The following is a 14041-nucleotide window of genomic DNA, read 5'->3' on the forward strand; positions in this document are numbered from 1 at the left end:
CTGCATGCATTCATGACTGGTCTGCAGCATACCTTATGAATGACCGCTTTCGAGCCAGTATCTGATCTGTTACACCCAAACGCCAGAAGTACCTCACTTTTTAGGTACAAGTTCCTCATCTTTTAGTGGGCTGCTGCCTGTACTGTGTCAGAGTTCACGCACCTCCATGCTTGTTTTTGTTACAACACACAGTTAGTAGCTCCTAGCTCTGACCTTAGTGGCATAAATCAGCTGCCAAAAAGTGGCTTTTGTGACACCGGCGATATAAAAGTTATAGGAAAACTACCTATCAATAGTCAACACATTTTACTATCGTCCGATGATGTGCATCACACAGCCCTACTGTTGTCCAAGTGGCTCTCCCCAAAAACATGGACAAAAAATTAGCTACAGTATAGAGGTTATATTTATACCCTATTTTTATACAATCCCAACCATTTTTATCATGCTCATATCATTAAAACCTATCCATAATCATGACAAAAGAAGCATTGCAAGCTTCAAGGACAAAGTGCTGGAAGAAACATGCATGTGTTATTTTAAGAAGAACAGAGAGAGAGAGAGAGAGAGAGAGAGAGAGAGAGAGAGAGTCACCGCTGAATAATATGAAGATACTCCAATATACCAAGTGTCACGATACTGTGTTCAATGTGTATCTGTATGTATTGTTCAACTCTTCATTTTTATTATGTACTTCTAGCCTCATAACAAAATTGTTCTTCAACTCTTCAGGATCTTGCCATGATGCCATGTTTCTCTGGTTCTCCCTCTGCCTGTGCTTCTCTCGCTCACACAAAGCATAAAGACGTGATGCGATGTAACTTACAACTGAACTAAATTATGTTTATGACTTCACTGAGGTTCGCCTGACGCCTCTTCTCAACAGCAGCCCTTGTATCCATTAGCATTTATGAAATCAGAACACACACACACACACACACACACACACACACACACACCTCCCTGCAGCACACTGTAATGGAAATTTTGTTTTATTGAGTTTCTGATGGAGCGGTTAAACAGCTTTATTGGCCTCATTACACGAGGTCTTCAACAATGCAACAGAGAGAAACACTGTGTGTGTGTGTGTGTGTGTGTGTGTGTGTGTGTGTGTGTGTGTGTGTGTGTGTGTGCGCGCGCGCACGTGCGTGTGAGAAAGAGCCATTTATCCATTAGCCATTTAATAAATAACTGTTTATATGCTTTCTTGAAAGACATCACATCAATGCAAGAAAATTAATAATTGATTAAAACACAATTCTCAACAGATTTCTTAACTTTTTTCTTTTTTTAATTCAGGAAGTTGTGTTTAGCTACACAGACATAGAGCTAAGCAGTTTCCAGAAGTCGTGTTTACATCCAAAATGCTAGAGAGAATTAGTAAGAAACCTTTGCGGCAAGAAATCAAACCAGCACCATCTGTTTTTTTAAAGCTGGGAACATTTAGGAACACTTTGGATTTTAAGGGGCCAGCTGTAAAACTAAGAACTTGACAAGACCTTTGCAATTAGCAAAACCTGTGATGCCAAGAATAAATACTTTCATTTAAACACAACCAATATGACAAATCACATCAGGCTTTCCTCCTGCAGCTAGTGTTAGCAGGAAAATCTGTTATGCCCACCCAGAGAGCCCTTGCACATGCGCTAGTGCAAATGAGAGAGCCAAATCTATTGCAACATTTATTGCTCTTACTCAGGCGCAGAAAAGCGAGGCTTGTTTTCTCCTACACACCTTGGAGGCGAGGTACAACATGCCATCCTGGTGTTTCTTCACAGACACGGACATACCAATGCTGTAGAGCGACACAAATTTCAAATAAAGGAGGCAAATGTAGATCCTTTTATAATCGAATCATAGCCCTCTGATTCGGAATCGATGCAACAAAGCAGATGCAACAAAGCATGTCTGCATTAGCAAAACAGCTTTTAAACAGTATCTCTCATTCTCCTCCTTCTCTCTCTGCATCTGTCCAACTCTCTCTCACTCACACACACACACACACACACACACAGCCTGAACTCTCGATTCCTGTCCCTCTTAATATTGGAAAAGTTACCAGCCACTACACTGCAACTCATGGAAGGCAAAAGCAGTACAAAAGATCTAGTGAGTAAACATAGCAGAAAAGCTCTGTGAGTAACATATGTTGCATTTCTTAGGCAACACACAATCTCCCCCCCACAAAAAATGAATAAATAAATAATTTAAAAGGGAAAAAAAAAAGAAAAAAAAAAAACCCTACTAATCTTAATGCAGAAATTATTATTATTATTTTTTTTTTGCTTAAGCCTTTCCTACACAAACTTCACTTTCACCACATGTACATGCGCACGAGTAGCTGCTTATGTATCTCGCTTGCGTATCTTATGTACATATAGAGGATTAAACACAGCGTCCACTAGACGGGACGTCAGAGCCAAAACATCTCTGTCCGTCTGGTTTCCAAGTCAAACTATAATGTTTAGCGATTTCATGCACACACTAATGAGCTCCACTTCTCTTTAAAACTCTGACTTTGCATTTAAAAGTATTTACTAATCTAGAAAATCCCAAAGAGTGGTACTCAAAACAGACCTTCTGGTAGGTTTATTTATTTATTTTTTTAAATTCAAACACTAACTGTCACAGGAAACCTGTTCACTAACGGTCTAGAAGGTTATATAATTATGCGATTTGAGACACAACACTAGTTTATTCAGTCTTGGACACAGTGTCACATGGTGCTATACTGCCTCCACTCTATGTTGGTACTGCAACACATGGACGTGTCGCATTAATATCTGAGGATGTGAACACGCGACACACCAAATAAATGCAGGATACGTGTGGTGACCATCTTGTTTACACGTGCACAGTTAACAGCAAGTATAAATCCGCCTTAAAACACACACACATCGCCAAACAAGTCATAAAGCTCAGCTCCAAGCAGCTATTTATTCACAGCGTCATTATAGCGCCTGCTGAGAGTGTGGAAGCAGGCATTAATTTTAAATCCAGAATCAAGCAGTGACCCGGGGAGGCGACAGTCACTCTTACAGCCACTCGAGTGGAAGTGTTTCATTTACAGACGCACATCAAGACTGGGAGAGGTTGGGTCGGGGGGGGAGAGAGAGAGAGAGAGAGAGAGAGAGAGAGAGAGAGAGAGAGAGAGACCGAGAGTGCTTCAATCAGACAGCAGGCCGAGAAAGATCTGATTTTGGAAGCTGTCTCTTGATGAAAGTAAAATCAGAAATGAGGCCGATATGCCTGCAACACTAGTCAAACAGTTGCTAAACTCCAATCTGTGTGTTTGTGTGTGTGTGTGTGTGTGTGTGCGTGTGTGTGTGTCCAGAGGAGGACGAAAGAGGAGCAAAGATCAAAATACCGGGTGACCAACATAAAAACATTCCCAAGATAGAGAGATTTTAATACATAATGAAAACTAAAGAATGAGACAGAGATAATTTTTCTTCCAATTGTGCGTCCCCTTAACAGCTTTTCACACTTGGTCCAAATCCTCGAGTCTAGACTCAGGACCGATTCTGAACTTGTTTGGTGTTCACATAGAAGAATTCCTTCTGAACCATAGCTTGCAAAATGGTAGGCACTAGGTTCATGTTTTGCTGTTTATTTATTATTTTCCTGCAGTACTGACACTCAAGCGGAGAAGACCAGAGCTTTGCAGATGCATGTCATCGTGTAGGAATAAAAAGTGAGCTAATTACAGCGCTCTAGTCCTGTGAAAGTACGCTTTTCGTCAGCATCATGAAAGTAGAAACAGTAATTAACTGACATATTGAATAAAAAAATGTTACTTAGCATGTGGTGGCAAGTCGGGATAGCTTCCACACCTGATGCTGACTGTGCCACGGTTCGGTTGATGCAAACCCCATCCCACTGTTTTCAAGAGGACCAGGGATCGGATCTCTGTACCGCTCCCAGGTTCGAAAAACAGCGTTCACACATCACATCAGAAAATAAAAACACAACACAACACATGTATGAAGAACACCTAGGTAAGATCTCTGTCTCACATACATCCCACTGTAATGAGATCATCAGGTACAGAGACACCACTTTAGTGAACTGATCTGAAATCCGCAATCATTATTGGGGCTGTTACAATGTCGCACTTGCTCTTTTAGCTACATTACTTAACAGACGAATTGGCTGTAAATTTTATACCACAGAAAAAAAAGAACAGTTAGTAGGTTTGATCTTTTGTACAAACATTTCGTAATAAATGTTTCCTTTAATTTTTTACCAATGGGTCGTGTTTTTTTAAATGGTCGATTAATACCGTGAAAGATTTAACCCGTAAATCTCTTCAATAGTAAGGACAAAGAAAGGCACCTTTAGTTAAAGCTTAACTGATCTGAGATCAGCTGTCAATCCTTAAAAAAAAAAAAAAAAAAAAAAGAAAAAAAAAAAAAGAAGTGACATTAGTAACTGCTGCCCTTCCGAGAAAGAGACTCTTGTTGCACCAACGTGAACAACATCAGACCTATTTTGAGTGTAAACACTGCTACATGGTTTACTCACAGCAAAGGAGTTACTTCACTAATGACCCCTGACACACTTATCCAGACATCACCAGCTACTAGGTCAGGTCTCTAGACATTTTCTGTAGTGACTTGGACATTTATCTGATTTATTGGCATTTGTAATTGGTCTCAGTCTTGGGCAGTGGTGTCACTAAATATGGTCTTAGTCTAAGAGTTCGCAGCTGCAGAGGGCTATGATCAAGTGCCGCTTGTGTATTTGCGTGGAGAGTGGAGTCTTGAGAAAGAGTGTGTAATCTGATGAATGAGTGTACACCTGTGTTCGATTAATGATGCTCTTTTCATGTGCTGTGGCTGTTGTAGAAGGCGAGCTTCTAGTTAAAATACACTATATGGTCAAATGTTTGTGGACACCTGACCATCACACCCACATGTGCTTGTTGAACATCCCATTCCAGATTTATTCCCCCTTTGTTGTTATAATAAGCTCCACTCATCTGGAAGTCTGTCCACTAAATTTTGGAGCGTGGCTGTGGGGATTTGTGTTCATTCAGCTACAAGAGCATTAGTGAGATCAGGCACTGATGTCAGGTGAGGAGGTCTGGGGTTCAGTCGGTGTTTCAGTTCATCCCAAAGGTGGTCAGTGGGGTTGAGGTCAGGACTCTGTGCAGGACACTCGAGTTCTTCCACTCCAACCTTCACACACCATGTCTTCATGGAGCTCGCTTTGTGCACAGAGGCATTGTCATGCTGGAACAGGTTTGGGCCTCTTAGTTCCAGTGAAGGGAAATTGTAATGCTACAGCATACAAAGACATTCTATACAATTTTCTGCTTCCAACTTTGTGGTAACAGTTTGGGGAAGAACCATATATGATGGTCAGGTGTCCACATAGTCCATATGGAGCATTTACGCTGAGAAGTTGGTACGTTGCTGAAAAGCACGGCTGAACGAAAATAAACAGTGCCACTCTCTCTCTCACACCTTGGCTCGTGAATCCTCATTCTCCTCACGATAGCCAGTAAAATAATGTTTGTGTTGTCATTTCTAATCACTGGTGCAATGCACGAATGACGCCAACTAGTGAAGATTTGATGGTTTCCAGTCTCAGTCTTTCATCTGGTCTCAATCTTGACTTGGCCTGATCCGCCTGGTTTTGACCCGATGTCAGCTTGGACTTGATCGTGTCGGTCTTGACTACACCTCTACCAGCCACAAAAACTCACATTCTAATGAAAGCGTGTGAGAGAGACTAGTAACTAAACTAAATATCACCTATAACTAAACTAGGGAAGAGCAAAAGAACATACCAAGAGTTCTTTAGATAATAAATTGAAAATATTACTGACTCGTGTGCACACTCTCTCTCTCTCTCTCTCTCTCTCTCTCTCTCTCTCACACACACACACACACACACACACACACACACACACACCATCAATTGTACTCATCGTGAGACTTTCTAGAAATTATTCTAGATCCTGATAACCTCAAGAAAAGAGATCTATTTATGAAGATACACTACTAAACCACACACACACCCCAGATATATTTCAAGCAGAGAGAAAATTAGTGAAGGAAGCGTCAGCCATGATGAGGGTTAAATGCTCAGAGCTTGGCTGCAGTGGAGGGTTTTTCTCTCCGTCTCGCTCCTGCTGATTATCCTGGCAGGGAAAATCGTGCTGCTGGCACCGACTGCACCAACGGCAAACACTCGCTGTAGTGCAGAGGATCTCCTAATACTCCAACATTCAACCTGGACCAGTAGGGCTGCGGTATATATGACCAGATCATTTCAATATCATGATAAATTATGTCACAATACACTTTGCTGAGATATTGTGGATTTATTGATATCCTTTTCTAACATTTCTAAAAACAGCAATCACAAACTGATTAGAAGCAGCTCATTTCATGTTTAAATTTGTATAAAAAACACATTTTTATTTAATTATTAGATTTTTTTTCCTTTTCAGTTTTAAGATTTTTTCATATACATCAGTTGTTTAAAGCAGCACAACTGTTTTTTTTTTTTTGTTTGTTTGTTTTAGCAGCCCTGTATATCGGTGATACATATTGTGTAGCGTAGCGTGATGTGATATTTTGTTTATATCGCCCACCTCTACGGACCAGTACTTGATTCTGAAGTAGCTAGGGCTGCATTAATCATTCAGCAAAATTGACTACATAACCGGTTAAATTCATCAACTAATGCTGCGTCTGACTAGAGGTCGTAAGTTGTAATTCCCAACCTCCAACTCCAACACCAGCTCAGCTTGAAATTCCTACTCATCAACTTGGGGAAGTCTTCTCTTCTACAAGTTCCTTCCCAGTTTACAGAATGACACCAAATCAAAATAGCAGCATACAACAAAAACAGCAAACAATGTAGAAGTATGAGTTACACTGTATATACAAGTATTTGCTTTAGATCAATCAGCGTACAGACATATTCACTTGTTAAATCTATAACACTGACTATATAGTTTGCTGTTTGAGAAGGAAAATATACATTACTCATCACAGGTCTCTGGCTAGCTTGTGGCTAGCAAAAACCAAACAAATAGCCATGCATGCAATTGAGGAAATGCTGCTATTATCTTTCTTTCTTTTTAAAAAAGAGTCACCAGTGCCCCAAACAGTCTATGATCCTACATTCACACTTGTAGCTAAATAGATAAACATCACGATTCAAAATAACCATGGCTCTCTGTCGCACACGTACGCATTGCTTTGTTGCTCACGAGTTTGAGCAGAAGATGAGATTCTCTGCCTGTCAGAATGTGTGCTTGCTTTTGAGGACGATACAGGCCCATATATGCCAATGCCAAGCTCTGGGAAGGATGGAAGGATGCCTATGATGACGGCCAGAAGAGAGGCGAGACTCTGGGCAACAGTTCCTGTCTGGAGCTCGGTGGATCAATCAACCGAATTTCGACATGGCTGCTTACAACTCCCTGGGACATTCATTGGAAACCACTGATTGAATCAATAACAGGCATAAAATACTCTTTTAAAAAAAGACAGAAGTGACAGCAAACACACACACACACACACACCAACCAACCCACGTTAGTCCATAAAAATCAAGCAGTGGTTGAGGACGTCATTTCGGAATAAGCAGTTGTGGTTTCTGTCTCAGGGCAGAATGGAAACTTTCCATCACGACACTAACATTTGAAACCAATGAAACGCAACTCCATCTCACACTCCCACACTCACAGTCACACAGCCTGGCCTCGAGGATATCAACAGCTAAGAGCCATTCAGCATGCTGACAGTAGGTAAATACATGTCTTTCACAGAGCGCCTTCCTTCCTTCCCTCTGCGTAATGGAAGAGACACCCAAGAACGACTGCTCCTGACATCAAAAATGCAGCTTAGGATGGAGACATGCAGTCTTTCAGCACATTCCTCTTCCTCCCCAGTGCTTCACTGTAACAGACAGCACTACATTCCCATCATTCCATCGCCTCACACTCACATCTGGAAGACCTCAGGCATGTGTGCGCGTGTGAGTTGCTTCAGGGTCAAAGCCTTTAACAAAAAAACGGCACATTTCCGCTGATGTTCCCATGGCAACGCACATGCCGTGACATTAGTGTAAAACAGCAAAAGTGATGCAAATTGTGCAACAGATATGAAAATTTTGGCACATGCAAGCAAAAGTGGAGAAAGCTGAGATTTCAGACCACAATGATAACGTAACGCTAAAGCTGCATGAGATATCGTACCTTTTCAATATTACAACATCGCAAACGGCTGGATTCCAGAAAGGTCTATAGCTTCAACACTGTATTTAAAGGTGCAACAGTTCCGAGTTATGTCCAGAATGCTTGTTTGGGTTTGGATGCGCCTCCTGTAAGTCATTTCCTAGCCACTATATGGTACTCTTAGTAGTACTCTTAATGCCTCGCTTAGTGAACCAATATGAGGACGTATTTATTGATAGAGACTTCAAACCATTTCTGTAAGTCCCTTTAGGTAAGCACATCTGCCAAAAGCCATAAATGTAAAAGTAGATGCTGGGAGATTTAGTCCAAAAAGTTAAGCTAATAAGAAGGAAGCGTTGTGGCACAGGAGTCAAACACAAGGCCCGCAGTCTCGTTCCATTTGGCCCGTGTGAAGCTGGGAAAAAAATAATACTGAAACAGCCAATAGTACACTTATTGATCAACTTTTTCCACACTGTGCAGAATTCACAGCATATCCGCAGTGTAGCCATCCGAGGGTAGTTACCGTAATCCGCTGTATATATGTGCACTCCAGTTTCTATCACGTCTGGCTTGACCTCGGTCTGAAACTAGTTTAAAATCAAGACCGGTGTGCTGAGCTTGATGTAAGTCCCACTCAATCTAAAACAAGAAACTAATTTTGGAGGGAAACTAATTTTGGAGGGATGGGGAAATATACAAAATAAAAGAATTGTTTTTCTCATCTGTAAGCACAATCTACAGTCAAGCATTCTTTCCATATTAATAAAAGTTGACATGAAATACATTTACGACACTGAAAAAGATTAAAATAACAAGTTGATAATAGGAGAAAATTACACCTTATATTATAAAACTTGATCTACTTTTCTTACAATACAATGTATTGACATTGCAGGGATTCAATTTGTTTCATTACAAAATAAATGTATTAAAATTTTATACTTTGTGTGTCAATATCGTCTCGTGAAGCCAGTATCAGGACGTCTCGTATCGTGGCTTGAGTGTATCGTCTCATATAGCCTCCTATGCCTACAGGTTAATGATACTTTTTAATGTCTGCAAAGAAGAAACGTAACGTTCATGTCCAATGAGCCACCTGCTACTGTAACAAAGTCTGTTTTAAACGTATTGAAAAAGTGTCTTATAGTGTAATTAAGCACCCTAATGCTCAGCTTAACTGAAACACAAAGTAAAAAGGTTGCTGGAAACAAAAATCATCTGTGGTCTCTTCAGTGGAAAAGTTCCTAAAAAAGTTCCTGCAGTAGCGTTTGGTGATCTTCAAAAGATCCATTCTTCAAGTCATCTCCTCTGATACGCATGTTTTTATAGGCGTGTGTGTGCGCATCACTCCAACATAGACCTACAAACCCAGCGGCCATATCTTCTGATCTGTGTGTGTGTGTGTGTGTGTGTGTGTGTGTGTGAGTGATGTGAGACACAGTATTTTGCGTGTAATCTGACTCTCCTGAACCCAAGCCAAGCCAAGCCTTGATTTTTTTTTGTAGCGCTGAAATGCACTGATGCACAGAAGAAACCACATCACAAACACACACACACACACACACACACACACAATCAAAACAGGTGATGGAGAGAGCTATAGGTGAGCCCCTCCCTGTGCTGTACACAATATAGACATCATTCTCGCTCACACACTCACCATTTCTTTGTACATTCCACCATGAGCTCCTGATAAGAGGCCACGAACTGGAATTTGGATGCGTGCTTTCCCACACGCTGCAGTCTTTTCCACACTGAAGCCATGATCCTGTCTGACAGTTTTGTGAGCGAGTAAGAATGAGGTCCGATCCCGGTGCTGCTTCTTGTCAAAGTCCTCCTTTTTTAAACCGTGATTCAGAAGCGTCCAGTTAAACAAGCGTGCGCTTCGCGTACGTTCATCGCGTAACGGCAGCTGAAAAAACGGAGAGCGCCATCAAGCCAGAACGGGAGGATAAGAGACGGCAGTGTGATGGAGCGATACGCTACACGCACAGAGGGGACTGCTGGCTCCGGCACACCACATACTGCAGAGCGAGCTGTCCTAATCGCGATTAGGCGTAACATACTCCATTATCCCAGAGTCAATAAACCTGCGGACACAAGAGGGAGAAATTTCATGCAGGGCTTTTTAAGGTGAAGTAATGATCCTGAACTAACCTACATTTCCAAAACAACAACAACAACAACGGTTATAACTAAAAGCTGTGCTTAGACAGAAAATCTGAAAACTGTATAATATTTAAAAACAACAAGAGATTAGCATCAGTTCATTTTTTTTTTGTTGTAATTCACGTCACTCCTGTTATCACTGCTGAGAAAAAGTAAGCTGAGAATAAAACACTCGGAGGGCGTGTGAGTAAGCTGTTACTATAGAAACGAAAACATCAATATAAACCTGTGAGCTGAACGACAGAATTACGGTCAGGGCTGTTACGTTAGGAATAACACACTACACATTCTGTAAAGCGTGTTATTCCACTTATACCACAGCAATCTGCCAACAATTACAATCGTTTACATTTACAAACCTGACATTATTTCATTAATGTGATGCTTGTCATCATTCTCTAAGATCTGATACGATTTATGGCTGAACAATATACCAAAATTATCAAAATATCGCAAATGTAAATATCATGAAATACATACTGCAAGGGCTTGCGATAACTGAATGATTTTAATACTTCAAAAAGTAAAAAAAAAAAAAAAAAGTCAAAGTTTTAGGGCGACATTATGCAGATAGCAGAGAATGTTTTCTTTTCCTCAAAAGAACATGAAACGTATGCTGGTTATGTCATTTTCAGTTTATAATATATATAAATTTAATTTTTATAGCATTATCGTACCGCATATCACATAATTTAACAAGTTATTGCATTTTTCTTCAATATCGTGCTGCCCTAACATGACTGATGTAATGACATGAAGGTATTTCTGAAGATATCCTCAATAACATCTCGGACATTCTCTACAAAACAAAATAAACAGAAATTACAAACACAATGCTCTCTCTTTGTAAATCTGCCCACAGTGTGTCAGTGATACAGATGCTTAGATTTACATGAATGCCTTTTCAAAGTTGAGTGTGCTCAACACTGGGTTAAACATAATCCTATCCTGCATAACATCTCTTTTTCCTGTGATTTGCTTTCTTTCTTTTTTTTTTTTTTTTTTTTAAATAACATATAAACAAGAAAACAGTGTGGATCTCCGTTATCTTTCTGAAGTGCATGCATTTACTATGTGCCAAAAAAAATTGAGGGTGGAGGCTTAGCCTTTTTTTCTGTCTATTAATGACACAAATGCTGATTTTGTTTCTGAAATACTGGTTTTATATATTCTTGTCCAATCTGTAAGTCTGTAAAAGACTGAATGAGGATTCACTGAAGATCACTGTGTGTGATTTCTTATTTTATATATATATCACAATGTAAGAGTCATTGCTAAAGCTTTAAAAAAAAAAACAGTTAGTTAAACAATATTAGCTGACAACTTTTATTACATTTTGACAGTTAGGTTCGTGAATATAATTTAATAACCCTGTAGAAATGTAATTTAAATATCAAAACCTGTTCTTTTAAATACTTTTGCTTGGGTTTGACAGCTGTGTCTTTAATAATTAGCTGAATCTGATGCACAGATAGAAGAGGTTATTAGCACCAGCAGTGTGCTTTCTATCAGACACACCCGTTATGTTAAAAGCCGGGTAATTAGCTCTCTGGCTGAAAAAAAAAATCCATTACTCACCTCTTGAATTATTCAGCAGCCAGTCTTTGGTCGCCTTTCCGAGCTGGTAGCTAAACTGCTAGCAAACTTGCCTCTCTAACCCGGCTGCACAGAGCCAGCCTCCTAGCCTGGTTAGGACTGCTAAACCTAGCTGAGATAAGCTAAGCTAATTAACACTACTACTACTACTACTACTACTACTACCACTACTACTACTACACCAGGCAATATAACCACAGCTAATCCAGTCGTGCTAGCTCTTCTACTGAAGCTAATTGCACTAGCCCGTTAGCTGGGTTCTAGCATTGAGCTACTAAGTACAGCTAGCCAGGTAGCTCGCCCGCTAATATCATCCTGGAGGAAAAGAAAATACTCCCAAACAACACAAATAATCTCCGGAGACACTCTTCTGGGATTGTGGTTTAAAACAATAAAGCTTTGGCGGTTTGCACACGGAGGAAAAAGGAATAACTTTTCCTGGCTGGAGCAGCGAAATTCCAGCAGCCTCGCATAAAACAAACTCCGACAATCAAGCCACCGTCATTTTCCGACCAATCCCACTACACTCAGCTCAAACAGCCGGGAGCGCACTAGCGTGCTAAATAGTACGCTGCCTGTAGGTACAGTTGGGAGAGCGTACTATTTTAGCATACTGTTTAGTACGCTAGTATGCGTTAGTATCTGCCTCTGCTGCTGGAAGACACGCCGACAGAAGATCCTATTGGCTGTCGGCTCCAGAATATTTAAATGAGATTCCCTGTCGCGTTTGCTAGGGATTCTGGCTTTCTATTGGTCAAGTTGGCATGTCTGTCAAACGCCTTGATCCCGCCCACATATGCATAGAAACATGAGCGCTGTGCAACGTAAGCCTTAGATTTTTTTGTTTGTTTGTTTGTTTGTTTCGTATAGAGAGACAGACAGACAAGACAGATGTGCATAAATAAATACAACCTCAGACTAAATATTACATAAGCCTAGGATTTTTGGTGCATATAGATACACAGATTAGATAGATAGATAGATAGATAGATAGATAGATAGATAGATGGATGGATGGATAGTTAGACAGACAGATGTGCATAAATAAATACACCCCCAGAATAAATAGTTCATAAGCTATTTATAAACAGATAGACAGATAGATGGATCATGGATGGATGGATGGATGGATAGATAGATAGATAGATAGACAATGTGCATAAATAAATACACTCTCAGAAAAAATAGTACATAAGCCTAGGATTTTTGGTGCATACAGATACACAGATAGATAGATAGATAGATAGATAGTTAGTTAGACAGACAGATGTGCATAAATAACTACACCCCCAGAATAAATAGTTCATAAGCTATTTATAAACAGATAGACAGATAGATGGATCATGGATGGATAGATAGATAGATAGATAGATAGATAGATAGATAGATAGACAATGTGCATAAATAAATACACTCTCAGAAAAAATAGTACATAAGCCTAGGATTTTTGGTGCATACAGATACACAGACAGATGGATGGATGGATGGATGGATAGATGGATAGATAGACAGACAGACATTGTGCTTAAATAAATAATTAAATACACTCTCAGAAAAAAATATTACATAAGCCTTGTTATGTATAGATAGATAGAAAGACATTTTGTTATGTATAGATAGATAGAATAAATAAATACACTCCCAAAAAAAGTAGTACTAAACTGTACATTTCCTTGTCCCTGCAGTGGTAACTTCAATCAAGGTTAAAATTATGTTCCTTTAAAATGATTTAAGGTACATAAATGGGCCGTAATTACTTGCGTAAAACTAAAAGGTTACACTAAAAGTACCTTTCTAGGTAAAAGATGCAGATCCTCAGCGACAAAGGTGCATCTTGCACCATTTTTTCCTGAGTGTACGCTCTAAAGCCATTAATATTTTTCATGCACATTAAAAAAGAAAAGAAATTCTACAGTTTTTACAGAATAATAAATTCTTACATTTCTCTTCAGTTTTTTTTTTTTTATCTATATCATATTTTAAATATTCCCAAATCCTGTTAATATACTATTTCCATTTTCAAAGGTACTTTACACACCAGGCGGCACACACCTCTGTCACAAGTACACCTTGTGG

General features: G+C 39.7%; 1 protein-coding gene across 5 annotated transcripts in view; it reads right to left on the reverse strand.

The window, feature by feature from the left end:
• The window catches only part of ehbp1 (EH domain binding protein 1), a 157285-nt gene extending 144645 nt beyond the window's left edge, over positions 1-12640 (reverse strand). For 2 of the 5 annotated variants that reach the window (XM_026944086.3, XM_026944087.3), the window contains exons 1-2: positions 11948-12636; positions 9861-10290 (exon numbers count right to left, since the gene is read on the reverse strand). In XM_026944086.3, the coding sequence (XP_026799887.3) occupies positions 9861-9964 (104 nt within the window). In that variant the 5' untranslated portion in view covers positions 9965-10290; positions 11948-12636. Of the gene's footprint in view, positions 1-9860; positions 10291-11947 lie in introns of all 5 variants that reach the window. The other 3 variants (XM_026944084.3, XM_026944085.3, XM_053237775.1) reach the window with 3 other exon arrangements.
• Between the last annotated feature and the right edge of the window lie 1401 nt (positions 12641-14041).

Source organism: Pangasianodon hypophthalmus, chromosome 10 (genome assembly GCF_027358585.1).
Source record: "Pangasianodon hypophthalmus isolate fPanHyp1 chromosome 10, fPanHyp1.pri, whole genome shotgun sequence".
Taxonomy (NCBI): domain Eukaryota; kingdom Metazoa; phylum Chordata; class Actinopteri; order Siluriformes; family Pangasiidae; genus Pangasianodon; species Pangasianodon hypophthalmus.